The sequence below is a fragment of the Podarcis pityusensis genome (assembly GCF_964106645.2).
Source record: "Podarcis pityusensis genome assembly, chromosome: 9".
Lineage (NCBI taxonomy): Eukaryota > Metazoa > Chordata > Lepidosauria > Squamata > Lacertidae > Podarcis > Podarcis pityusensis.
In genome coordinates this window covers 75,323,148-75,347,367 of record NC_138034.1, presented here as the reverse complement: position 1 = coordinate 75,347,367, position 24,220 = coordinate 75,323,148, and the positions used below count along the sequence as shown (strand labels likewise).

Here is a 24,220-nt window from a genome sequence, read left to right as displayed (position 1 = left end):
TTGTCATCCTGGGAAAAAGTGACAAATCCGCTCCACTTCCCTGTGGGGAGGAGTTGCAGTGGACCGCATGACCACCCACTCCCCTCTGGGGGCGGGGGACTTAGTCCCCCGTTGCCCGGGGGATCCCGGCCACGTCAGAGCCTGGCCAGCCAATCCACTGGCCAGGGGTGTGTGGCCGGGACCATTTAACCAGAGGCGTGAATTGGAGTGCTTCCTCTTTGACTCGCTTCCTCAATCACCCTCCCTCCCTCCCTATTTTGAAGGTTTTAGGCACTGGCCTTGCTATGGACCTCGGTTGGTCCCCGTTAAGGGGCCTGGTGGGAATTTTTCCACTTGGCAAATTGGCACTGGCCATTTGGTTTTCACCTACCTTGTAGCAATTGTCACAACTTTGTTAGGGTTGTGGTTAGGCATTGTTCGACCTTGTGATGGGGGAGGGGAGCTGTGGCCTTCACCTGCCCCTCCAAGCTTAAGGGTATTCCATTAAAGGAATCCGGGTGTGTAGATCTTGTCCGAAGCCCAGTCGGGGGCTAGGGCCATGACATGACCCCAGCAGGAACACCAGGGGGAGCTCGAGTTGGTCTGCATCAACGGGGCTCCCCCTTTTGGTGGTTTACCCTTACTGGACTTCCTGCACATCGGGCAGGAGTCAGATATAGTCGGGTCCATTCAATGCCTAAGCAATACCGCTCACATTCTGTCATCAATAAAGTTGTGGCCAAATTTGCCCAATAACATTAACCTAACATCCGTGTCCTTGTGTGTGTTATTTCTCAACAAGAGGGTGGCTTTGGGGTCTCGACACGCAAGTGGGGTGCCGCAGGGTTTTGTCCTGGGCCCATTGTTCTTCAACGTCTTTATAAATGACTTGGATGAAGGAATTGAGGGGATGCTCATCAGATTGGCAGATGACACCAAACTGGGAGGGACAGCTAATGCCACAGAAGATAGAATCAGAATTCAAGATGACCTTAACAGATTGGAGAACTGGATTCAAGCTAACAAAATAAATTTCAGTAGGGATAGATGTAAGGTTCTGCACTTAGGCAGGACGAACCTGCTTCACAAATCTAAGATGGCAGACACCTGACTTGCCAGTAGTACGTGTGAAAATGATCTAGGTGTCTTAGTAGACTATAAACTTAACTATAAAGTCAACAGTGTGATGCTGCGGCAAAAAAGGAGCCAGTGCTGTTCTAGGCAGCATCAACAGAAGTCTAGTATCCCAATCAAGGGAAGTAATTATTATTGAGGAGAAGTGCGTGGAACAGATCTCGGTGTTTCGATTTCTGGGAATGGAGTTGAGAGATGACCTAACCTGGGGAGAAAACAGCCAAGACCTGATGAAGAGAGCACAGCAGAGGTTATATTTTCTGAGAATCCTCTGGAAAAACAATCTCTCAAAGGACCTGTTGATGGCATTTTAGCATTGTACTGTGGAGAGTGTATTGACTTACGGTCTGTGTGTGTGGTTTGGGAGCTGCACGGCCAGGGAAAAAGCAGGGTTGTAAAGTGGGGTGTAAAGACTGCAGAGAGAATAATTGGGTGCACTCTTCCCACCTTGGATCAAATCTATGCTTCCAGGTGCCATAAGAAAGCTGCATAGATAGCGCAGGATAGTGCGCACCCTGGAAATGATCTCTTTCAGCTTCTGCCTTCTGGAAGAAGGTACAGGGTTATAAAGACTAGGACTAGCTGCCTGAGAAACAGTTTCTATTCAAATGCGATTTTGGTTTTAAATGCAGTGTAAGGAGTCTCTATGGGAGTATATTGTATTTAAAAATGGGGCATCATAGTATTTTTTTAGGGGGCTAACCAGGTTGGGATAGCTGGGATAGCAGGCTTGTTGGTTTTGAATGTCTTATTTGGATATTTTCGATTTCATTGTTTTGTATGGGACAATGACAATAAAGATTATCATATCGTATCGTATCGTATCGTATCGTATCGTATCGTATCGTATCGTATCGTATCGTATCATATTGTATCGTAATAGTCCCACTCTATTTTGCCTTGGTCAGACCACACTTGGAATACTGTGTCCAGTTCTGGGTGCCACAATTTTAGAAGGACGTTGGCAAGCTGGAACATGTGCAGAGGAGGGCAACCAAAATGACAAAGGGTCTGGAAACCAAGCCTGGTGAGGAACAGTTGAAGGAGCTGGGTATGTTTAGGCTGGAAGAGACTGAGAAGAGAAACTTGCTGGTATCTACACCCACAATGGGTGAGGATCCTCTTGCCCTGCTTTGTTTGACACGGGATGCCAAGGTCTGCAGCCTCACCCCCCTCAGTGACATCACAATGCATTTTACCTTTCAGCTACAGGTGTGCTTGTGATTGTGTATGGTGGAAGAGGAGAGCAGGCAGCCAATCAGCAAGCAGCTGGACTCACACAGCTGCTGCTTGCACTATGTTGGGAAGATAGGAAAGTGAGAAAGGTAGGTGGAGAAAGGAGAAATAGGCCTCGCCAAAGACTCCTGAGTAAGCTTAGAAGTCATGGAATGAGAGGAGAGGTCCTCTTGTGGACCAGGAATTGGTTAAGTAGCATAAAGTAGAGAGGAGGAAGAAATGGCCAGCTCCCCGAAGGGAGGAATGGAGAAGGTGAAGGCCCCAAAGGATCAGTGTTGGGATCTATGCTTTCAAACGATCTAGAGTAAGCAGAGAGGTGTATGAAGTATGTTGATGTCAACCAATTGTTCAGGGCCAGTAAAACAAAGAGAAATTGTGACGTGCTCCAAACGGACCTCTCCCAATCGAGTGAATGGGTGGTAAAATTGCAAATGTAATTCAGTGAAAACAAGTTGATAGACACTGGGGTCAAAACCCCTTAGTTTCACAAACAGTGGTACCTTGGGTTACATACGCTTCAGGTTACATACACTTCAGGTTACAGACTCCACTAACCCAGAAATAGTACCTCGGGTTAAGAACTTTGCTTCAGGATGAGAACAGAAATTGTGATCCGGTGGTGCAGCAGAAGCAGGAGGCCCCATTAGCCAAAGTGGTGCTTCAGGTTAAGAACGGACCTCCGGAACGAATTAAGTACTTAACCTGAGGTACCACTGTATGTGCTCATGGGATCTGAACGGGCAGTGGCTGACCGAGAATGAAACCTTGGGGTTGTAGTAGATAGACGGATAAAGATGTCAACTCACTGTGCGGTAGCTGTGTAAAAGACAAATTCCATGCTAGGGATCGTTAGGAAAGGAACTGAAAACAAAACTGCCAGGACTCAGGAGGATCATAATGTCATTATACAAATCCATGGTGCGAAAGGACTTAGAGTACTGGGCACAATTCTGGCCGCCACACCTCAAAAAAGGTGTTGTGGGGTTGGAAAAGGCTCAGAAAAGGGCAACCCAAAATGATCACTGAGTGAAGGTTGCAGCATTTGGGACTTTCTAATTTAGAGAAAAGGTGATTGAGTTGTGACATGATAGAAGTTCATAAAATTTTGCACGGCATGGAGAAAGTGGATAGAAAAAAGTTTTTCCCCTCCCTCTCTCATAATGCTAAAAGTCGTGGGCATTTTATTTTTTTAAAATTTTGTACTGCCCTTCATTGAAGGATCTCAGAGTGGTTCATGGAATAAAATACAAGATAAAACACAATGAAGAATTAAAGCAAATCAACACAACAATCGCCCCTTCTCACAGATACATTTAAAAGGCTGCAGGATATTATTATTATTTTATTTGCATTTCTGATACATTACGATGCAAAAACAAAACAAAACCTGAAAATAATTACATATTACATATTCTATTACATTAAAAAAAATAATACAGTCATTGTTAGACTTCCCTTCCTCTCAATACATGGTTCCTTTTAACTTCCACTTCCTCTCACGTCTTCTTAGTTTCCCCAGTCTTTCTCTGCTCTTCCCATTATCTCTAGTTCTAACTTACACTGCTGAAAATATTACCATCCTGCTAGGCTAATTGTCTGCTTATAATATTTCTTCATATAATCAGTAGATAGTGTCCAGAACTTGTGGGCATTCAATGAAGCTAAATGTTTAAAGATTAAAAGGAAGTTCTTCTTCACATAGTGCATGGTTAAACTATGGAACTCCCTGCCACAGCAGGCAGTGATGGCCACCAATTTGGATGACTTTAAAAGAGGATCAGAGAAATTCATGGAAGAGAGGGCTATTGATGGCCAGGGGCGTCACAAGGGGGGTGCAGGGCATGAGACCAGCCCCGGGTGTCATGCTGGGATGTGTGTGTTAGTTTCTGTTTCTCACTGTGCAGCTACTTGCAGTCACAGGACTGTGTTTACATTCCAGGGATTCCAGACTGTTGGAGTGTCACGGGAAAGGGAGACGGGATGTGACATTACTGGTTTCCTGTTTCCTTTGTTCTTTTGTTTCCTTTGTACAGTTGCTCTCTGCTCTCATAGAGAGAAGATGTATATTCCTTTGCTCTCTGCATAGCGTAGTAATAAAGCATAGCATGTAGCCCATATCTATCTCATCCTTCCGTTGTGTTGTTTTAATGCTCTGCTGGGAGGGCTTGGAGGAAGATGAGCCTTATCAGTTCGGACGAACGGAGCTGAAATCCCAATAGTGTGTGTGACAAAATCCCCTGGGCGGATTGGCGTGGTGGTGCTCACACCCCCAGCGGGTGGATTTTCGCGATTGTCATGAAAATCTGCCCACTGATTGCGCAAATACGCCTGGCGTGCGGTGCTGGCTGCCAGAGATGCACCTCCCGGAGGCCGCGTGCATGCCCTGGGATGTAGAACTTTGCGGGTGCCTGGGCGCCCATGGCCCTGCATAGATGGCGCCTATGTGTTTGAGGCTTGATGGTGAGCTTGTCTCTTGAGCTAGTCTCTTCGTGGGTGTTTCCTTCTGCTTGTCTCTCTAGCCATGGCCCCAAAGAAACCTGCAGCGCCGGAAAAGCCAGAGGAGCCACCAAAACCACCTCCCGGGAAGCTCAAATGGACATTCTATTCCACCTTTGGAACCATCTGCGTTATCAGCTTCTTCACTATGCTTGTTCTCTGTAAGTCCAGCTCGAGCTGCTGTTGTGCAACCTCTGTTGAATAAGCTGCGCTGCCTGCTTTCTCTTGCCACGCACTAGAATCGCCGCAGGAGGATTAAACAAACCAACCTGCGTTTGGCACGCACAAAAACCGTGGACCAGTTTGCCTGTGGCATTGCTTCACTCTGTACGTGCCAACACCAGTTTACTCCCATCTTCGGAATTTGCACGTTTCCAAATGCCACACGGTGCCCCTTCTGCACTTGTAAGAAGCCACTCGTTTAGCGTGGTGGCACCTGAACTTTGGAACTCCTCGCCTATTAATATTAGGCAGGTACCATCTTCTTTGAGGGATGCGGGTGGCGCTGTGGGTTAAATCACAGAGCCTAGGGCTTGCCAATCAGAAGGTCGGTGGTTCGAATCCCCGCGACGGGGTGAGCTCCCGTTGCTCGGTCCCAGCTCCTGCCAACCTAGCAGTTCGAAAGCATGTCAAAGTGCAAGTAGATAAATAGGTACCACTCCGGCAAGAAGGTAAATGGCGTTTCCGTGCGCTGCTCTGGTTCACCAGAAGCGGCTTAGTCATGCTGGCCATGACCCGGAAGCTGTACGCCGGCTCCCTTGGCCAATAAAGCGAGATGAGCGCCACAACCCCAGAGTCGTCCGCGACTGGACCTAATGGTCAGGGGTCCCTTTACCTTTACCATCTTCTTTGAGACACCTGGCAAAAACACAGTGGCGTAGTGTGGGGTGGAGAGAGGTGACATGGCCCCGGGCGCAGAATTCTGAGGGGGTGCAACCTGGCTCCCTCACCAAGGCTGTGTGACTGTTGCCTTCTGGAGCCATGGGGAGGTGAGCTGCACCTAGGCCAGGTCTTTGGGGCTGTGAAGGTGCCTCCTTCTCCTCATGGCTGGTGAATGGACACCTGTCCCTGGGTGGAACTTCCACTGGCCGGAGCCCAGACTTTCCCCAGCTTGTGCCAGTCTTTCCGTAGGGCCTCCATCTCAGCATGTGTCCTTGGGGAGGCAAGTACCTTGCAGTGGGAGCATAGTGGTGAGGGAACTGTGTGTATATTGCTTTTGATCGTTGCTTTATTCATCAAACCTTTTATTGGCATCACATACAACATCCAAAACAAATCAGTACAGAATTACCACTTCCCCAGTGGCACAAAACATTTGCTAAAAGAAAGGAGGCAGAGCAGTCTATCGTCACATCTCTTGGTCTCCAGGGAGATCAGATGTCTGCAGCGTATTTCGACCACAAAAAACCAAATAGAGATATTTAGCCACTAACTTGGTGAGCTCCTGATCATTCCCCAGTAATAGAAAATGTATGACCTCCGACTCTGGTTTCCATTTGGGGATACAGAGTTGATCTAGAAATTGCTGGCGGAGATCAGCACATAGTTTACAACTGAGAACCATATTTGTAAGGGTTTCCACCAGGTGGTCTTCACCTGGGCAAGTTCTTTCTCCTTCCACCCTGCCTGAGAACCTTTCCCAAAGGAGGTTTGATGGATTTGAATTAAACCTGGCCAGCGAAAATGCCCTTCTTTCTTGAGGGTTAAGCAGAAATTCAAGGTAATTGTGGTTAGTTTCATGTGCCCAAGAAAGTTGGAAATAAAGAGGGGGAACATGTTTTCTCTGCTGCTACTGTTAGTTCTTGGCGTTCAATATCCCACAACCTAGTTTTTATTATAGCCTTGGCAGATGGTAGGGACATCGATCACAAAAGTTCCACTGACAACCCAAGTTGCTGTACCTCCTTGTTAAACTGTTGTAGCCCTGGGGAAAGAAAGGGGTCTGACAAGACTTTGCTGAGGAGAGGATCTTTATCTGATGTAAGGCAGATGTTTAACCAGCATAGAAGAAATCTCAACCAGGCGACAGTCTCTACCTTGTGTTGACCTCCCTCCAGACACAAGGCTGCATAGGGTACACAGCGTGAGACAGTAAAAATCTTGAAAAGGGAAGCTGCCTGCACTTGTTCTACCAACTGGGTAAACCCTGGCAGCCAGACTGGAATACCATGGAGCTTTATTGAGATTGCTTCATTCTTATTTTTTATAAGCCAGCCTGAACATTTTGTCATGGGAATTTTGTCATAATAATGTACAGACATTATTAATAAGTAAGCAGATATTAGGCAGCTGGAAATCTAAGCACCCTCCCTTGTTTCAACAACTTTAGATATCAAGTTGATCACAGATTCCGAAAACCCGCTTCTATTACCAATGAAAAAACTGAGGATCAATATGGCAGATGGGCTCAGGAATCCGAAGATCGCTCACACGTCTCGTAAGTGGAACAGAAAGACTGGTTCATTTCTCATTGGTTTAAAAATAGCTGCCCACTTTTAAAATCTCAGAAGAAAGAAAGTAAAATGGAAGAATCTTCTGAAGGTGGAGAGGATATAATCTTAAAGGCACAATCCTCCACATGTGCTGAGACTGTCTGCTGCTTAAAGGTTTCAGGATCCAGTTTTTTTCATTGTCATCCTTAAGGGGCAACATCTTGTACCCGATCCCATGTTAGCCCTGCTTTCAAAAGAAAACAATATCAATGCAAGTGTCAAACATAAAGAGTTAGTCTTCTTTCTTATGACAGCAGTGAGACAAGTAGTTGCTTCCAGCTGAGGGGAAAAGCACCCTCTCCCACCACAGAAACTTGCAACCAGTATGTGTGAAATAGAACAGTTATGGAATGCCAAACTCACCATCAGAGGGTGATAAAAGGAATAACATAGAAGGATAGGTTTGGCTCCCTATGGTCTCAGTTTATATCGTTTAGTAACAATAATACAGTACTTTCCCATCTCAGTCACAGAAGCCACTAGGGAGAAATTATCCTAGCGCTTAAAATTGAAGTGCATGATGTGGATTTAATAGAATAGAATAGGATAGAATAGAATTTATTATTTATACCCTGCCCATCTGGCTGGGTTTCCCCAGCCACTCTGGGCGGCTTCCAACAAAGTATTAAAATATTAAAATACAGTGGTCTAAAAAATGTGTGTGTGTGTATATATATATATATATATATATATATATACACACAGTGGTCTGTTACACATTAAAAGCTTCCCTAAACAGGGCTGCCTTCAGATGTCTTCTAAAAGTCTGGTAGTTGTTCTTCTCTTTGACATCTGGTGGGTGGGCTTTCCACAGGGCAGGCGCCACCACCGAGAAGGCCCTCTGCCTGGTTCCCTGTAACTTGGCTTCTCGCAATGAGGGAGCCGCCAGAAGGCCCTCGGCGCTGGACCTCAGTGTCTGGGCAGAACGATGGGGGTGGAGACGCTCCTTCAGGTATACCGTATTTTTCGCCCTATAGGACGCACCAGCCCATAGGACGCATCTAGGTTTTTTTTGGGGGGGGGAAATAAAGAAAAAAAATTATTCCCCCCCCCCCGCGCTCTGGCCAGCAGGCTGCTATCCGCAGCCTAGGGAGCCCTGCGGGAACTCCCTCGGGCTCCCCAGGCTTGCTGATAGCTTCCTGAAGCCTGGAGAGCGAGAGGGGTCGGTGTGCACCGACCCCTCTTGCTCTCCAAGCTTCAGCGAAAGCCTGCGTTCGCCCCATAGGACGCACACAGATTTCCCCTTCATTTTTGGAGGGGGAAACGTGCGTCCTATAGGGCGAAAAATACTGTAATCAGTAATATAAAAGATTTCCCATGGTGACATGTGGGTCAAGGCTTAACACTTGCATTCATCCTGGAAGGCAGCACTTTATGCTTGGTAATTGTTTAAATATTGTTTATAAAACATTCTATAAAGTTTGTAATTTAAAGAAGAAAAGAACAACTTGCTTGCTCCCCTTATCTAATATTCATTCTGGCTTCTTTGATAATTTTCTTGCTGTTTTCTTGCTGTTGCAGACATTGCTTTCAGCACTTAATGGTTCAGGTAGGTAGCCATGTTGGTCTGACGCAGTTGAAATAAATATTTTTATTAAAAAAATTCTCCAGTAGCACCTTAGAGACCAACTAAGTTTGTTCTGGATATAAGCTTTCGTGTGCATGCACTGAAGTGTATCTGAAGAAGTGTGCATGCACACGAAAGCTTATACCCAGAACAAACTTAGTTTGTCTCTAAGGTGCTACTGGACAATTTTTTAATTTTAGCACTTAATGGTTTTAGTTTTATGGGGGGGGGGGGGAAGGTTGTGCATTGCTGTTGTTTTTCCGGGGGGGGGGGGATATGGTGTTTTGTTTTATACCTGACTTGTTGACTCCCTTGGGCACCCTACATTGTGAGATAGGAAGACAGGTTATTTAAATAAACTAGCAAATGCATCTGTGTATATAGGTTGGTGATAGCAAAAAATAAACTCCTAACTCTAAGAATGTTTTTAGCCATAGCTTTAGCAGAAGAAGTGGCAAAGTTGCCAGCAAAAATAGAACAATCGGAAAAAACCTTCCAAGCACGGAAAGGAAAGTACAGTAAGTATCTAAATGTCTAAATACGAATGAATTGAAAAAGATGTTTAAGATAACTTTTATTAAGAACCCAGAGGCCTTGCTTTTGGGAATTATGGGACTAGTGTTACCTAAATAATATAAAAATGTATTTATGTATGCAACCACGGCCGCTTGAATGATATTTGCCCAAAGATAGAAAGAAGAAAATGTTCTGACTAAAGAGGAATGGAAACAGAAACTACTGGACTATGCAGAAATGGAAAAACTTACTGGAAGAATAAGAAACCAAGATGACAAAGTTTTTTAAAATAAAAAATGGAAATAGTTTATTGAATATATTATAAGATTATTGTAAACAGATCAAGACATTAAAGGATTAATGTAAAAATGTGCAGTGATATAAAACGTACATTGGATACACTGGATAAATAATAAATAGGTTTAATTTGGAAATGCAGTAAAAATATCATAAACATAAGGAACCGCAGAAAGAGGGGGAGGGGTGTCGAAATAGGACACATGTAATAAGTTGCTTTTTAAGGGATTTCGCTTTTGTTTGTTGTAAAATGAAAATTATAATTTAACAAATAAATGTCTAAATCTGACCCATCTTGAAAATACAAGGGCGAGCAAATATATGTGAGTTGAAGTTTGTCTGTCACATGCTCTGATTACAGCATGGGAAATTGGCAGCCCATTAACTGTCACCAAAATCAAAGAATACCTTAAATGAAAGTTAAATGCTGATAATCAGAGTTTACGGTGGGCTCGGGAACCAAACTTGTTATGTAGTGTAGTTTCACCCTGGGCCAACAGGGGGATACTGTATATAGTTTTCACTCAGGTCTGTAGATAGTTTTCACTCAGGTCCGCGGCAGTTATTTTAGGCGGGAACTCTGGGCTGTTGTGGTTACAATGTTGACAGCCGGCTGCCTATAAATACAGGCCGGCTGAGCTGTTCGCAGTGAGTTCTATTCCAGCTTACCATAATAAAGAGCTACTTGAAGAAATCGCTGTGCCGGCTGCTATGTCAACCCACCACCTAACACTGGCGACGAAGGTGGGATTGATGGACATCAGAGCACAGCCAGATGCGGCCAGCCTCTGAACTGAGCTGAATCACTGAGCTGAATCACAGAGCGAAATCACTGAGCGAAATCACTGGGCAGAACCAATTCAGAGCTGACTGTTCTGGCTAGAGCACTGTGTTCCATCCATCGCCCTTCACGCCGGCATCGGAATCATGGCTTCACTTGTGCCTCTACCGCCGTTTGCGCCAGCCTCTGAATCATGGGACTCCTACCTCGCTCGGTTCGACTGCTACCTCCAAGCCAACGAGCTGACAGAAGTATCACAGGAGCGGAAGCGGGGCCTATTCCTCAGCCTCTGTGGGCCTGAGGTGTTTGAGACGGCCCGAGCGTTGGTTGCGCCTGAAGCAGTCCAGGCAACACCATGGGACACGATCCAAGAGAAGCTCCGCAACCACTACGCACCAAAGCCGTCCAAGATTGCTGCCCGCCATGCGTTCTACCACCGGAACCAGGCAGAGGGGGAGTCAATCAACAACTACACCACCGCCCTGCGACAGGCTGCAATGCACTGTGAGTTCCGAGACTTAGACGATGCCCTGATGGATCGAATCGTCTGCGGGGTCCGGGACATCCATCTGCAACGGCGCCTCCTAGCCAAGCCAGACCTCACGCTACAGGAAGCCATTGAGGAGGCTGTGGCCTCAGAAGCTGCTGAACGCTCCGCCCAGGAGATCCGCAAGTCCAGCAGCCCGCGTCTTGCACAGTGGCTGAGCCTCTTCACCGACTCCTTAGCACTAAGACGCCTTGGGCCTGGGGTCATCGGGAGACGGCGGCCTTCAACGCGGTCAAGGCTCTCCTTTCTTCAGACAGTGTGCTGGTACAGTACAGTGAATCCAGGCCGCTGGTCCTTGCCTGCGACGCCTCACCTTTTGGCATCGGTGCTGTCCTTAGTCACCGTTTTCCAGATGGAAGAGAAGCACCGCTCGCCTACTTTTCCAGGACACTATCTCCGACGGAACGGAATTACAGCCAGCTCGACAAGGAGGCATTGGCACTTGTGGCTGGAGTGAAGAGGTTCCATGAATACCTCTATGGCAGGACTTTTGACCTCATCACTGACCACAAGCCACTCCTGGGCCTCCTCGCCGGTGATCGTCCAACTCCACCGGTCCTCTCACCACGCATGCTGCGATGGACTGTTTTCCTGGCTGCCTACCACTACCGGCTCATCCATCGCCCGGGGAAATCGATGGGCCATGCTGACGCCCTCAGCCGTTGCCCTCTTCCAGCATTTGTGGAAGACCCGGCTCCAGCTTCATCGCTCCTTCTGATTGAGGATCTTCCGGCAGCGCCTGTATCGGCTGCCACTGTGGCCTCCGCATCTGCCCAGGATCGCACCATCAGCCGGGTGCTCAACTGGGTGTGGAGGGGGTGGCCACAAGGGCCTTTTGCATCGGAGTTCCAGCCCTTCGCAACCAGACAACATGAACTCTCAGCTCATCGTGGCTGCCTGCTGTGGGGAGACCGCGTCGTGATTCCCCAGGGACTCCGTCAGCGCGTCCTGGAGGCTCTGCACGTTGGCCACCCGGGAATTGTCAAAATGAAGGCGTTGGCTCGGTGTTACGTCTGGTGGCCTAATATGGACGATGCCATCACTGCCTGGGTGTCCGCCTGTCAAGCGTGCCAGGAGTCGAGGCCTGCACCACCGGCAGCTAAGGGACACACCTGGGAGACACCAAAGACACCCTGGTCGAGGGTGCACATCGATCTGGCTGGCCCCTTTCACGGCCGGACCTTTATGGTAGTGGTGGACGCCTATTCCAAATGGCTGGAGGTCGCCCTGATGCCCTCCACCACTACCGAAGCTGTCATCCGGGTGCTGCGAGGCCTGTTTGCAACGCATGGGTGTCCTGATGTCCTTGTCTCTGACAACGGACCGCAGTTCACGTCAGGCACGTTTGAGCGGTATCTTTTGGGACTGGGCATCCGCCATGCCCTAACGGCACCTTTTCATCCATCCAGCAACGGGCAAGCGGAAAGAATGGTGCGCTCGACAAAAGAGGCACTGGCGCGCCTGGACCGGGGAGACTGGCATGAGCGGGTCGCCGAATACTTGTTCGTGCAACACATCACCCCTCATGCGGCCACAGGGAGGAGTCCTGCTGAACTGCTTATGGGCCGCCGCCTCAGGTCACCGCTCGACCGGCTACACCCAGACTTTGCCGTGGCTGAACCCCCAGGCTGTGCCAACGCACCACGGTCATTTGTCCCAGGAAATCAGGTCTTTGCCCGGAACTATGTGGGGGACATCCCTTGGGTGCCAGCCACAGTAGTGGGAGTCACTGGACCTCGCTCGTACCAGGTGGCACTCGAAGGCGGACGCTTGTGGCGACGGCACATAGACCAGCTTAGGCGCAGGGTTGGGGACTTGGACACTACCGAGGTGCCCCCAACTGCGCTTGCGGCTCCAGAAGAGACACGTACAGATGGCGAGGCCCCACCTACACCTCCCTCACAAACTGCCAGCGTGGAGCCGAACCAAGCCGTTTCAGAACAGACTCAGACCACTCCACTTGCGGAGGCTCCACCCACAGCAGCGGATCCAGGGGAGTTGGTTCCAACGCCACCTAGGGTCGCACCACAGCCTCAGCGAGAACTGTGTGGCCCTCCGGACTTGGCTACCAGTCCCCGGCGGTCTGGCAGAGTTTCCAAGCGCCCAACTTATTTAAAGGACTATGTTGTTGGACAGGTATCACTGTTGGTCTAAGTATGGGAAATGTAACCGATATGCTTTTGTGCTTAATTGAACCATTACGCGTAGTGCTGTATATAAGGAAACCATTACGATTGTAACTAACGCCTTATCTCGGTGGGGAGGGGTGTTATGTAGTGTAGTTTCACCCTGGGCCAACAGGGGGATACTGTATATAGTTTTCACTCAGGTCTGTAGATAGTTTTCACTCAGGTCCGCGGCAGTTATTTTAGGCGGGAACTCTGGGCTGTTGTGGTTACAATGTTGACAGCCGGCTGCCTATAAATACAGGCCGGCTGAGCTGTTCGCAGTGAGTTCTATTCCAGCTTACCATAATAAAGAGCTACTTGAAGAAATCGCTGTGCCGGCTGCTATGTCAACCCACCACCTAACAAAACTCTATTGGGGATTAATAACTAGAAGATTTGAAACAGCCCTGTATAGTCTTCAGTCCAGTTCACAGTGATATTTTCTCCCCCATGGGCCTTCTAAGATGCTCAGGAAAGGAACTGTTCCAAGGTCTCATCTGTTTATTTTTTGTTGCAGGGGTTTGTTTGTTTGCTTTGTGTGTGTGTCAGTCTGAATTATGCCAAGTCTCTTCTGATACTTGGGGTGTTGCAGCCAGTGAGGTTAGAATATGACAAGAGGAGTTTGTTGAACGGGTCAGACATTGGCCTTACCTGGCCACATAGGTGTCCTTATCAGCATCCCAAAAGAATGGGCTATGCTGCCAGAGCTACAACTAAGTGATAGTGCCCCCCATTAATGGGTGGGTTTCCCCCTCCCCAATTGTCAGGTGGAGAGAACAACAGGAGCGCAGTGTGTGTGACTGAGGAAAAAGCAGACTAGAAGCTAGAGATGCAGAAGAGGCAAGAGATTTTGCACTAGAATAATAGAACTGTAGAGCTGGAAGGGACCATCAGGGTCATCTAGTCAATGTAGGAATCTTTTGCCCAACGTGGGGCTCAAACCCACAACCCTGAGAGTAAGAGTCTCATGCTCTACAGGCTGAGCCGTCTTAGTACTAATGCTGCGAGCCTCTCAGCCTCATGCTCAGGGGACTCCTGTCTTCCACTGCCTCCCGCAGTTTGGTCAAACTCATGCTGGTAGCTTCAAGAACACTGTCCATCCATCTCGTCCTCTGCCATCCCCTTCTCCTTGTGCCCTCCATCTTTCCCAACATCAGGGTCTTTTCCAGGGAGTCTTCTCTTCTCATGAGGTGGCCAAAGTTTTGGAGCCTCAGCTTCAGGATCTGTCCTTCCAGTGAGCACTCAGGGCTGATTTCCTTCAGAATGGAGAGGTTGGATCTTCTTGCAGTCCATGGGACTCTCAAGAGTCTCCTCCAGCACCAGAATTCAAAAGCATCAATTCTTCGGTGATCAGCCTTCTTTATGGTCCAGCTTTCACTTCCATACATCAGTACTGGGAAAACCATAGCTTTAACTACGGTACATGGACCTTTGTTTTTTGTTTAAAATAATATTTATTAAGAGTTTAAAAGTTACAAAAAAAAAAAGAAAAAGAGTTAAACAAAGCAAAGAAGCAAAAAGAAACAAAAAACAAAAAACAACACAATACAATGCAAGACAAATAAAACAAAACATTTTAACAAAACCATTTTAAACAATTTCAATGTCATATCTTTCATTCGCTTATTTCCACGACTTCCTCACACCTCCCTTTTTGTATTCCACATCAATTAATTATTTCAGCAATTCCTTTCCATCTTCCTCTGTTTTCTATCCTATAATTATCTTAACACATTCTAACCTTATTTTATTCCCTTTAATGCTCAACTAATCTATTTATACTTAATTCCTTATAACATTTCTGCTAAAGCCATATAACTTCATTCCCACTTTGTTCTAACATTCATTAATTTTGCAATATTTCTATAAATAGTCTTTAAACTCCCAGTCTTCTTCCACCAGCTCTTCTCCCTGGTCTCGGATTCTGCCGATTCTCTCAGCCAGCAAAAAGCAGATGATTCACAACAAAATTTAGAGGTCTGGCAGGGCAAGTCCACCTCCTTCTTTAGCATCCGTTAATATCTTAAATTTTACTCGAGGCTTCCTGCCCTGCCATACAGATCTAGAGACATCCCTCTGCCACCTCCTGAAACAATCCCTCCCATCCAAAACTTGCAATGTTTGAAACAAAAGCAACATCCTCGACCTCACCGCAACCCTTGTCCCCACCACAGCAACTCGGTCCAACAATAGCAACTTCCAATTTAGCCCTATTTCCAAATCCCCCTTGTCTTCAAGCCAACGTCTTCACAGTTGCCCTTGAATAAATTCACATTTCTGGCGGTCATACTAACCCCCCAATACCTCTCTTTCTCAACCAGTGTTAGTCCTATCTCCTCCTGAAACTCTATCAAGGTTTCCTTTTCCTCGGGTAGGGCTCTGATCCTCAATTTCATCTGTTTCTCTTTAAGTTCAGTCATATCAGGTATCAGCTCGTATTCATCAAATCGTCCTTGTATGGATGGGACTCTCTCTCTCTCCAGTTGAATTACTTTAACTTCAGCAGCGAGGGTTTTCTCCTTAACTTCATCCGCAGTTTGCCGTATCAGGAGAGATTCCTGTATCAATTTCTGGGTGGTTTCTGTATTGATATTCACCTTTTGTCCCAGGTTATTTAAACTTTCTACCATTAAATCATTTTTAATATTTGCAGCATCCACTTTCATATTTATCACATCCATTTTCTTGTGAAGCTGTTCCAGCGAATCATTTATTTTCACTAGTACAATCACTAAGGCCTCTTCTGGCGACATTCCATCTTCCGCATCTGCCATAACACTCAACAGATTCAAGGTCAACTCACAGTCTCACGGTTTTTATCTTACAACTGGAAATTTCCCAGCCCAGATCTTATGTAGCCGCCAGTTTCAATAACTTCCACTAGAGGGAAACAGTTTCTATTTGTATTGATAAGTAATATCCTCTTAAAGCACAGTTCAAACGACCGCAAACTAATTTCAATTTTCAGTTACTTTCACTGCTGGAAACAGTAGAAACAATGTATCTTCTCTTATGCTAGCTGTCAACACGATCCAAGCACTGTCAATAAATGTCTCACCAAAACGTCGGACCTTCTAGCAGCCCGTTCCCAGGGTCCGAGCGGCGGTGTTTTACCTCTCTTGGTCTCTTCTGCAGGCAAACTCAGTTGACAACTTCCCTCTCCCCTCTTCTCCTGCCTCCAAGGGGGGGATTATATTCTCTACTTATGGAAATTTAGTCTTTTACAAAAGGCTTTCCAAGACTTCAGCTTGCAGCCTCCATTGCTTCAGTCTATTTACAAAAGGGGAAGGCGGACTTCCTGTATTGAACCTTCCCCGTTTCGATGCCAAATTAGACTTTTTTTAAAAAAAATCCAATTTTCCCAATTAAGCTCTACTCACGGGTAGTTACTTTAGAGTCAAATTGTCCACAGGAAAAAATCAGCACTCTCCGACAACAGCTATGCGGCTTCACTCTGTGGAAGAAGCAGATGATTCGAAGCACCGCACCGCTCACCCCACGTCGCTCCGGATCCCCGAAACCGGGTTTCCCCGTGAGTGGGGGAGGCGCAAAGGGTGCCCGCCAAATCCCACGCTCACAGGCTTCTCCCGCCTGTGATTTTTAATGGGTCTCCGCCTTCGCCGTGGTGGCCAGACCCAGATTTCCACGGAGCTGATTCCTCCCGATCAGAGGAATCCAGCCATTGCCGGAGGCGCCTCCCCGGAAGTCCCGGTACATGGACCTTTGTTGTATATATGTGTAAATAAAACTATATGCCATAAAGATAGAGCAGTCTCCCCTAACCTTCGTTCCAGGAGATCCAAACCCTGGGTAACCTCTCCTACTCTTTCACCCTTAAATGGCACCTTACTCCCATCCACCCCATACTGCCCGTTTGTTTCATTCTTCCTTCCTGGTCCTTTCACTTTGTCCTGTAGCAACTTCCCTCTCTTAGCTCATTTATCTCTATCTCCCGTGGTACCTTGGTTTACAAACAGTCTGGTTTGCATACGTTTTGGATTACAAACATGTCAAACCCAGAAGTGCGTGTTAGTTTCTGTGTGTTGCCACTGTGCAGTGCTCTTGGAGTCACAAGACTCTGTTTTGCATTCCAAAGATTCCAGGCTGTTGGAATTCTCACGGAAGACAGGAGACAGATGTGATGTTGCTGGTTTCCTGTTCCTTTGTTGTTCGGTTGCTCTCTGCTCTCACAGAGAGAGGATGTATTTTATTTTCTGTTTGCGTAGTTAGGAATAAAACGCTCTTTAGCCATGTAGCTTATGCTATCTTGGCTCCTTCCCTGTGCTGGATACTCTGCATAAAGGGGAAACATGCTTGAAGCCTCATCAAAGGCTCAAGTCGTTAATCACGTCGAAGGAGCTCGGGTGAACGCAAGTCCGACAGTGCGTGTCCCAGTTTGCAAACTTTTTTTTTAATTACAACCCATTTTTTTTTTTTTTTTGGATTATGAACAAATTTTTTTGGGAGGCCCCATTAGCGAAAGCGTGCCTTGGGTTACAACCTGTTTTGGTTTACAAAAGGACCTCTGGAAAGGATTATGGTTGTAAACCAAGGTACCACTGTATTAATACCACCAGCGCCTACTTTCAGCTCACTTTCTAATTTCCTTCAACACTTCCTCTGGCCTTTTCCCCTCCGATGAGGTAGACCTTCTTTCCATCCTTGAACGTCTCTGTCTCCCAGCCACCTTCACAGCGAGATAGGGAGCTGTTGGTGCTGGCTTGGTCCAGACAATGAGTGGAGCAGGTGAGTGATGAGGCACTGGGCAGACTTTGGCAGAGAGGTCCACCTAAGAGTGGTCCAAGTTCTACTGGTGGGCCCCAGCCCACAGTTTGAGAAGCCTTGTCCTAAGAGCACCAGGGAGACATTCTTCACCAATCTCAGAATAGAATGGAAGAATAGAATTTATTATTTATACCCTGCCCATCTGGCTGGGTTTCCCCAGCCACTCTGGGCGGCTTCCAACAAAGTGTTAAAATACAGTGGTCTGTTAAACATTAAAAGCTTCCCTAAAGAGGGCTGCCTTCAGATGTCTTCTAAAAGTCTGGTAGTTGTTCTTTTCTTTGACATCTGGTGGGAGGGTGTTCCACAGGGCGGGTGCCACCATCGAGAAGGCCCTCTGCCTGGTTCCCTGTAATTTGGCTTCTCGCAGTGAGGGAACCGCCAGAAGGCCCTCGGCGCTGGACCTCAGTGTCCGGTCTGAACGATGGGGGTGGAGATGCTCCTTCAGGTATACTGGGCCTTTGAGGCCATTTAGGGCTTTCAAGGTCAGCACCAACACTTTGAATTGTACTTGGAAATGTACTGGGAGCCAGTGTAATAATAATAATAATAATAATAATAATAATAATAATAATAATAATAATTTTTTATTTATACCCCGCCCTCCCCAGCCAAGGCCGGGCTCAGAGTAGCTCAGAATGTAGGTTTTTCAAGTCCGGTGTTATGTGGTCTCGGCAGCCGCTCCCAGTCACCAGTCTAACTGCCACATTCTGGATTAGTTGTAGTTTCTGGGTCACCTTCAAAGGTAGCCCCACGGAGAGCGCATGGCAGTAGTCCAAGCAGGAGATAACTAGAGCATGCACCACTCTGGTGAGACAGTCTGCGGGCAGGGAGGGTCTCATCCTGCGTGCCAGGTGAAGCTGGGAGACAGCTGCCTTGGACACAGAATTGACTTGCGCCTCCATGGACAGCTGTGAGTCCAGAATGACTCCCAGGCTGCACACCTGGTCCTTCAGGGGCACAGTTACCCCATTCAGGACCAGGGAGTCCTCCACACCTGCCCACCTCCTGTCCCCCAAAAACAGTACTTCTGTCTTGTCAGGATTCAACCTCAATCTCAGGATTCAACTTCAACCTCAGCACCTTCCTGGCCTACAGAACCTCTTCCAATGCAGAGGGTTCCATTAGCCACCCTAACCTCAAATATGGTGATGATAAACAGCCCTGAAGTGCTTATCAAAAACTACTCACTTGATCCTTTGCAATGGAAACACTATTGATATAATGTTTATTCTCACTGGGGTTCTTTCCTTCCTCCAAGAAGCTCGGAACAGCATGCATTAGATCCCCCATTTTGTCCCTGCAACAATCCCATGAAGTACAGAAAGGAATATGAGAATAACCTCAGGTAACCCAGAATGCCTAAGGCCTGAGCAGGGATGTCAACCCCTTGCTCAAATCTTTTTTATTTGTTTTTAAACCCAAACAAAAATACAATAACCACGAAACACTTATCTAGTAGCCTATCTCATTGTGTCTGTTTTATCCATGGACTGAGAGGAGATATGATAGACACCTTCAAATATCTGAAGGTCTGTCACATGGAAGAGGGAGCATGCTCTGGAGGGTAGGACTTGAACCCAGGGCTTCAAGGTACAAGAAAGGAGATTCTGACTAAACATGAGGAAGAACATTCTGACAGGAAGAGCTGTTAGAAAGTGGAACAGTCTCCCTCAGGAGGTTATGGACTCTCCTTCCTTGGAGGTTTTAAAGCAGAGGTTGACTGGCCATCGGTCATGGATTATTTAGCTGAGATTCCTGCATCGCAGGGGGTTGGACTAGATGACCCTCGGGTCCCTTCCAATTCTACAATTCTATGATTCTATGAATGAATAAACCAAGATTTCAAAAGCCCTTCCAGCATATACTCAATTCAATGCCTGCTATTTCAAAAGCCTTTCTTTTCCTCCCAGAAGACCTCTTCAAGAAAGGTAAACCAAAGACTGCTGGTGGCTGGGATTTTTTTGGGAAGAGTTTCTACTACATTTCTAATGAGGAAAAGACCTGGCATGATGCCGAGAGCTTCTGCCTGACTAGAGACTCCCACTTGGCCTCCATCCTAAGTGACGAAGAACAGGTCTTATATGTTTCTTTTCCCCCTCCTCACCCCTTGATATTTGGGAGTCAAAGTGTATTGTTCTGTCCACCCCTGTTCTTCTTACTTTCACATGCAAATATTTCATGACCCACAAAGTGCAACTCCTTGCATTATCTGTGCTTTATTTATGATGCTTGAATGCTAACGCATAACGTAAAGCTTACTTTATATTCCAGTTATTTTTTGCTTGATGGAAGACATGGAACTAGTGCTTTTTCCCCCTTAAAAAATGTTAGGGTTATTCTCATTTTCCTACTCGTATTGAATACTGCCCCTCAATGAGGCCAAACTTTGATTCACAAAATGTTTAGGGCTATGCGCACCCCAACAGAAAAAAAGTACTGCACGAAACTATTAAAAAAAGAAATGTATCTACAGTGGTACCTTGGGTTAAGTACTTAATTCGTTCTGGAGGTCCATTCTTAACCTGAAACTGTTCTTAACCTGAAGCACCAATTTAGCTAATGGGGCCTCCTGCTGCTGCCGCACCGCCGGAACACAATTTCTGTTCTCATCCTGAAGCAAAGTTCTTAACCTGAAGCACTATTTTTGGTTTAGCGGAGTCTGTAACCTGAAGCATATGTAACCTGAAGCGTATGTAACCCGAGGTACCACTGTATATAAATACAATACACCACACACACTCCAGAAGTTCAGAAACAAAACAGAACACCCCCAGAGGTTAAAAAATAGAGGCCCAGACTCAGCGGTGTCGTGTGCCTGGTTGGCACCTGGTTGGCACCTTGGGGGAGCAGGCACAGGGGCGTAGGAATTGGGGGCGGTTGGGGCAGGCCGCCCCAGGTGTCATCCCTGAGGGGGGTTGACAAAATCCCCCTGGGCAGATCGCCACAGCACTGATCGCACCCCCCAGCGGATCGCCCACCTCCTGGGTGCATGGCATGTGTGCTACTCCGGGTGCCCAAGCGGCTAGCTCTGTCGCTGGGCAGGCACACACCCCAGGGCAATACCTTGACCTTCCTGTTCTGGGTGCATGTATGTTACATCTTCCTCACACAGCCCTAGAACATCGCAAAGAGGCAACAAGCATGCTGCCCTGCCAGGCCCGTGCCGCTTTGCGATGCTCTAGGGCTGTGTGAGGAAGGTGTAGCACCCAGAACAGGAAGGTCAAGGTATTTCACATCTGGCAAAACCAAGGAGCCCCTTTGGTTACGGATAGTAGAGGAGTAGATGAGTCTTAAAAGGCTAAAATGTGTATACAGTGGTACCTCTGGTTGCAAATGGGATCTGTTCCGGAGGCCCGTTTGCAACATGAGCAGAACGCAACCCATGTCTGCACGTCTGCGGGTGCGCGGGTCATGATTCGCCGCTTTTGCGCATGAGCGTGACGTCATTTTGCACGTCTGTGCATGTGCGAGCGGCAAAACCCGGAAGTAACCCTTTCTGTTACTTCCGGGTTGCCGCAGGATGCAACCCTAAAACGCGCAACCTGAAGCAAATGTAACATGAGGTATGACTGTACTCGATTTTGACCAAACTCAGTCTCCCAGAGCAAAACACACATCAGGAGGCTTACTTTGGTCCAAATCGTTTTTACACTTCCAGAGTTAACGCTAAATACATTGCTTCTGGTAGATGGGTCCCCCAAGCCACCATTTCTCCAGTGAAAATAGGGACGTCCCGTTCCATAAAGAAAATTTTCCTATTCATACCCCTCCCATCTGACTGAGTTGCCCCAGCCACTCTGGGCAGCTTCCAACATATATAAGGTAAAGGTACCCCTGACCATTAGGTCCAGTTGCCGACGACTCTGGGGTTGCGGTTCTTGGAGAACTGCAAATGGGTGATAGTGAGGTAGCAGATGGTGATGGTGACAGAATTAATGCAGTATCTGTGCAGTGGCTTTCAGATTGTGTCCTCGAGAACCTAAGTTCCATGGCAGCTTAAGACGGGACCTTCAGTTGGAAGATGAAAAAGAGGCTTTTGTGAAATTCACTTCTCCACCGCTACTGAAATTTCTTGTAGTGAGTCACCACAAGAAAATGTCAGGCAAATTCTCCAGCATGTTCCCACTTAACGTAGGGTGAAATTAAACAGGTTCCTGGCAAGAAAGGTTGAGGTGATTCCTGAAATGTGTTATTTATGCAATTCAGATTGCTTTGCCAGTATGCACAATACTGTATTGGCCCAAAAATAAACCTCAAGCAAAAATAACCCGCACATTTAAAATTCGTGGAGGGGAAAAAAAAGACAGTACCCAAATATTAGCAGCTCCTTTAAAATTCACTCACACCTGTTCCGTTTTACTGCATGTCTGTTTCAGCAGCGATATCGTAAAAGCCAATTTTAGTAAGGTCGCAAATTTAAGCCGTACTTTAACTTTTCACGGTCAGAATTTTTTTTTGGGGGGGGAGGAAGTGTGACTTATATTTGGGCCCATACGGTACTTATGCTTCAGTAGCTGAGTTTGGGCATTTTGTCATGTGAGGTTGTTCCTTCCTCCGGCAGAACTACCTCACCTCTCAGCTCAGTGATCCTACCTGGATTGGCCTTACAGATGAAAACGAGGAAGGCAACTGGAAATGGACAGATGGCTCCAGAACTAAAGCACAGTGAGTCTTCAAAAGTTTGCTCAAGTTCAAAAGTGGTGCAGGACCTTCATTCTTCTGCTTTGGTAGACCTAGCTTCTCTCTGTCTCTCCAGTTTAATGGCCTAGGACCCTCGTACCTACGGGACCGCCTCTCCTGGTATGCCCCACGGAGGACCTTAAGGTCCATAAATAGCAACACCCTAGAGGTCCCGGGCCCTAAGGAAGTCAGATTAGCCTGAACCAGAGCCAGGGCCTTCTCAACACTGGCCCCAGCCTGGTGGAACACTCTGCCTCATGAGACCAGGGCCCTGCGGGATCTGATTTCTTTCTGCAGGGCCTGCAAGACAGAGTTGTTCCGCCTGGCCTTTGGCTTGGAATCCACTTGATCCCCTCCCCCTCTTTCATTTTTCCTTTCTCCTTCTGTGATGGAACTCCTATTAGGGGAATTCCCTGGCTTTTTTCTGACCCACGTAGGACCAGCCTTGGTGAAGACTTGACGTTTTCATCCCCAAAAAGTTTTTGATTTGAGTTTCTATCGAAATGAGGCTGCATTTTAAAGTTGTATTTTAATCTTGTTTTTAAGTTGTATCTTAATCAATTGTTTTATATCTGGTGTTAGCCGCCCTGAGCCTGGTCTTGGCTGGGGAGGCCGGGGTATAAATAATGATGATGATGATGATGATAATAATAATAATAATAATAATAATAATAATAATAATAATAGAAGTCTTTCCACCTTTTGTCCCCAGATATTGGTCTCTCGGCAACCCCAGCTACTCAGAGCATGATGGAGCGCTGGAGAAAGACTGCACATCCATCGTGCCGTCATCTGGCGGATATAACTGGAATGACGACTACTGCCACAAACTACATAAATGGGTGTGTAAGGAGAACATAGACATTGAAGAACCATAAAGTTGGGGAAAACTGGGCCAATACCTTACTGAAGGCAGAATGGTTTTCATTCCATTTTTCAACTCCAGGAGAAGTCTGCTTAGCCACAGAACGAACAGAAACATCCAATTCCACCCAAGCCTTGTTCTTTGTGCTCCGTGAAACAAAGAGAGTTTGAGAGGTTGTTTGCTATTATCAATTGGTTAGAGAGATTTGTGTCCCAGGTGATGGGTGCCTAGGAAGAGTTGCCATTTTCCTTCAGGGCAGAGTTGATAACGGCTGTTGTCTTATCAAGGCAGATCCTTGGGATGGGAATAGCTGCCCTTGGCGGAGCTCTTAAAGGAAGGAAACTCATGTCCTGAATTAAAGATGGCAGCTCTGTTGTGGTTAGCAAACAGGCCTTTTCATTTCTTTCATCGCGCCCGCCAGTTATCTCTTCCAAGAGAGGGGAGGACGTGAAATAGCCAAATTACAGCCTTCTGACAACTGCAGGATAGCCTGCACCCAGAACCCATTCACCGTACCTCCTGCCACTGTTCTTGAAGAGGCATCAACGGGTTTAGAAAGGAAAGTGCAAGGGGGAGAGTCTGTTCTGATTGTGACTTCCCTGATGCATGCATTAAAAGGAAGAAAGAAAAAAGATTTAAGACACTCAAAAAAGTGCCCCATTAATAAAACAGCAGAT

The 24,220-nt window shown here is 46.9% G+C and overlaps 1 protein-coding gene across 3 annotated transcripts; it reads left to right on the top strand.

Moving 5' to 3' along the window:
• Positions 1–2,307: 2,307 nt before the first annotated feature.
• On the top strand, positions 2,308–23,930 carry LOC308485380 (uncharacterized protein). Of its 3 annotated transcripts, none has more exons than XM_081021238.1 (7): positions 2,308–2,438; positions 4,869–5,006; positions 7,175–7,282; positions 9,336–9,422; positions 19,912–20,072; positions 22,560–22,663; positions 23,391–23,930. In XM_081021238.1, exons 2-7 carry the CDS (start codon positions 4,871–4,873, stop codon positions 23,554–23,556), a joined length of 762 nt encoding a protein of 253 aa, XP_080877364.1. In that variant the 5' UTR covers positions 2,308–2,438; positions 4,869–4,870; the 3' UTR covers positions 23,557–23,930. The 3 variants fall into 3 exon arrangements, with proteins under 3 accessions (XP_080877364.1, XP_080877362.1, XP_080877363.1); XM_081021236.1 differs by having other exon boundaries at positions 19,909–20,072; XM_081021237.1 differs by lacking the exon at positions 2,308–2,438 and adding an exon at positions 2,445–2,653 and having other exon boundaries at positions 19,909–20,072.
• Positions 23,931–24,220: the final 290 nt, after the last annotated feature.

Bases quoted from the DNA above. Each gene is read 5' to 3' on its own strand.
- LOC308485380 (XM_081021236.1), top strand. From the start codon at position 4,871: ATGGCCCCAAAGAAACCTGCAGCGCCGGAAAAGCCAGAGGAGCCACCA. The intron at 7,283-9,335 runs GTAAGTGGAACA...GAATGTTTTTAG, and splicing joins GAAGATCGCTCACACGTCTC to CCATAGCTTTAGCAGAAGAA. The intron at 9,423-19,908 runs GTAAGTATCTAA...TTTTCCTCCCAG, and splicing joins AGCACGGAAAGGAAAGTACA to AAGACCTCTTCAAGAAAGGT.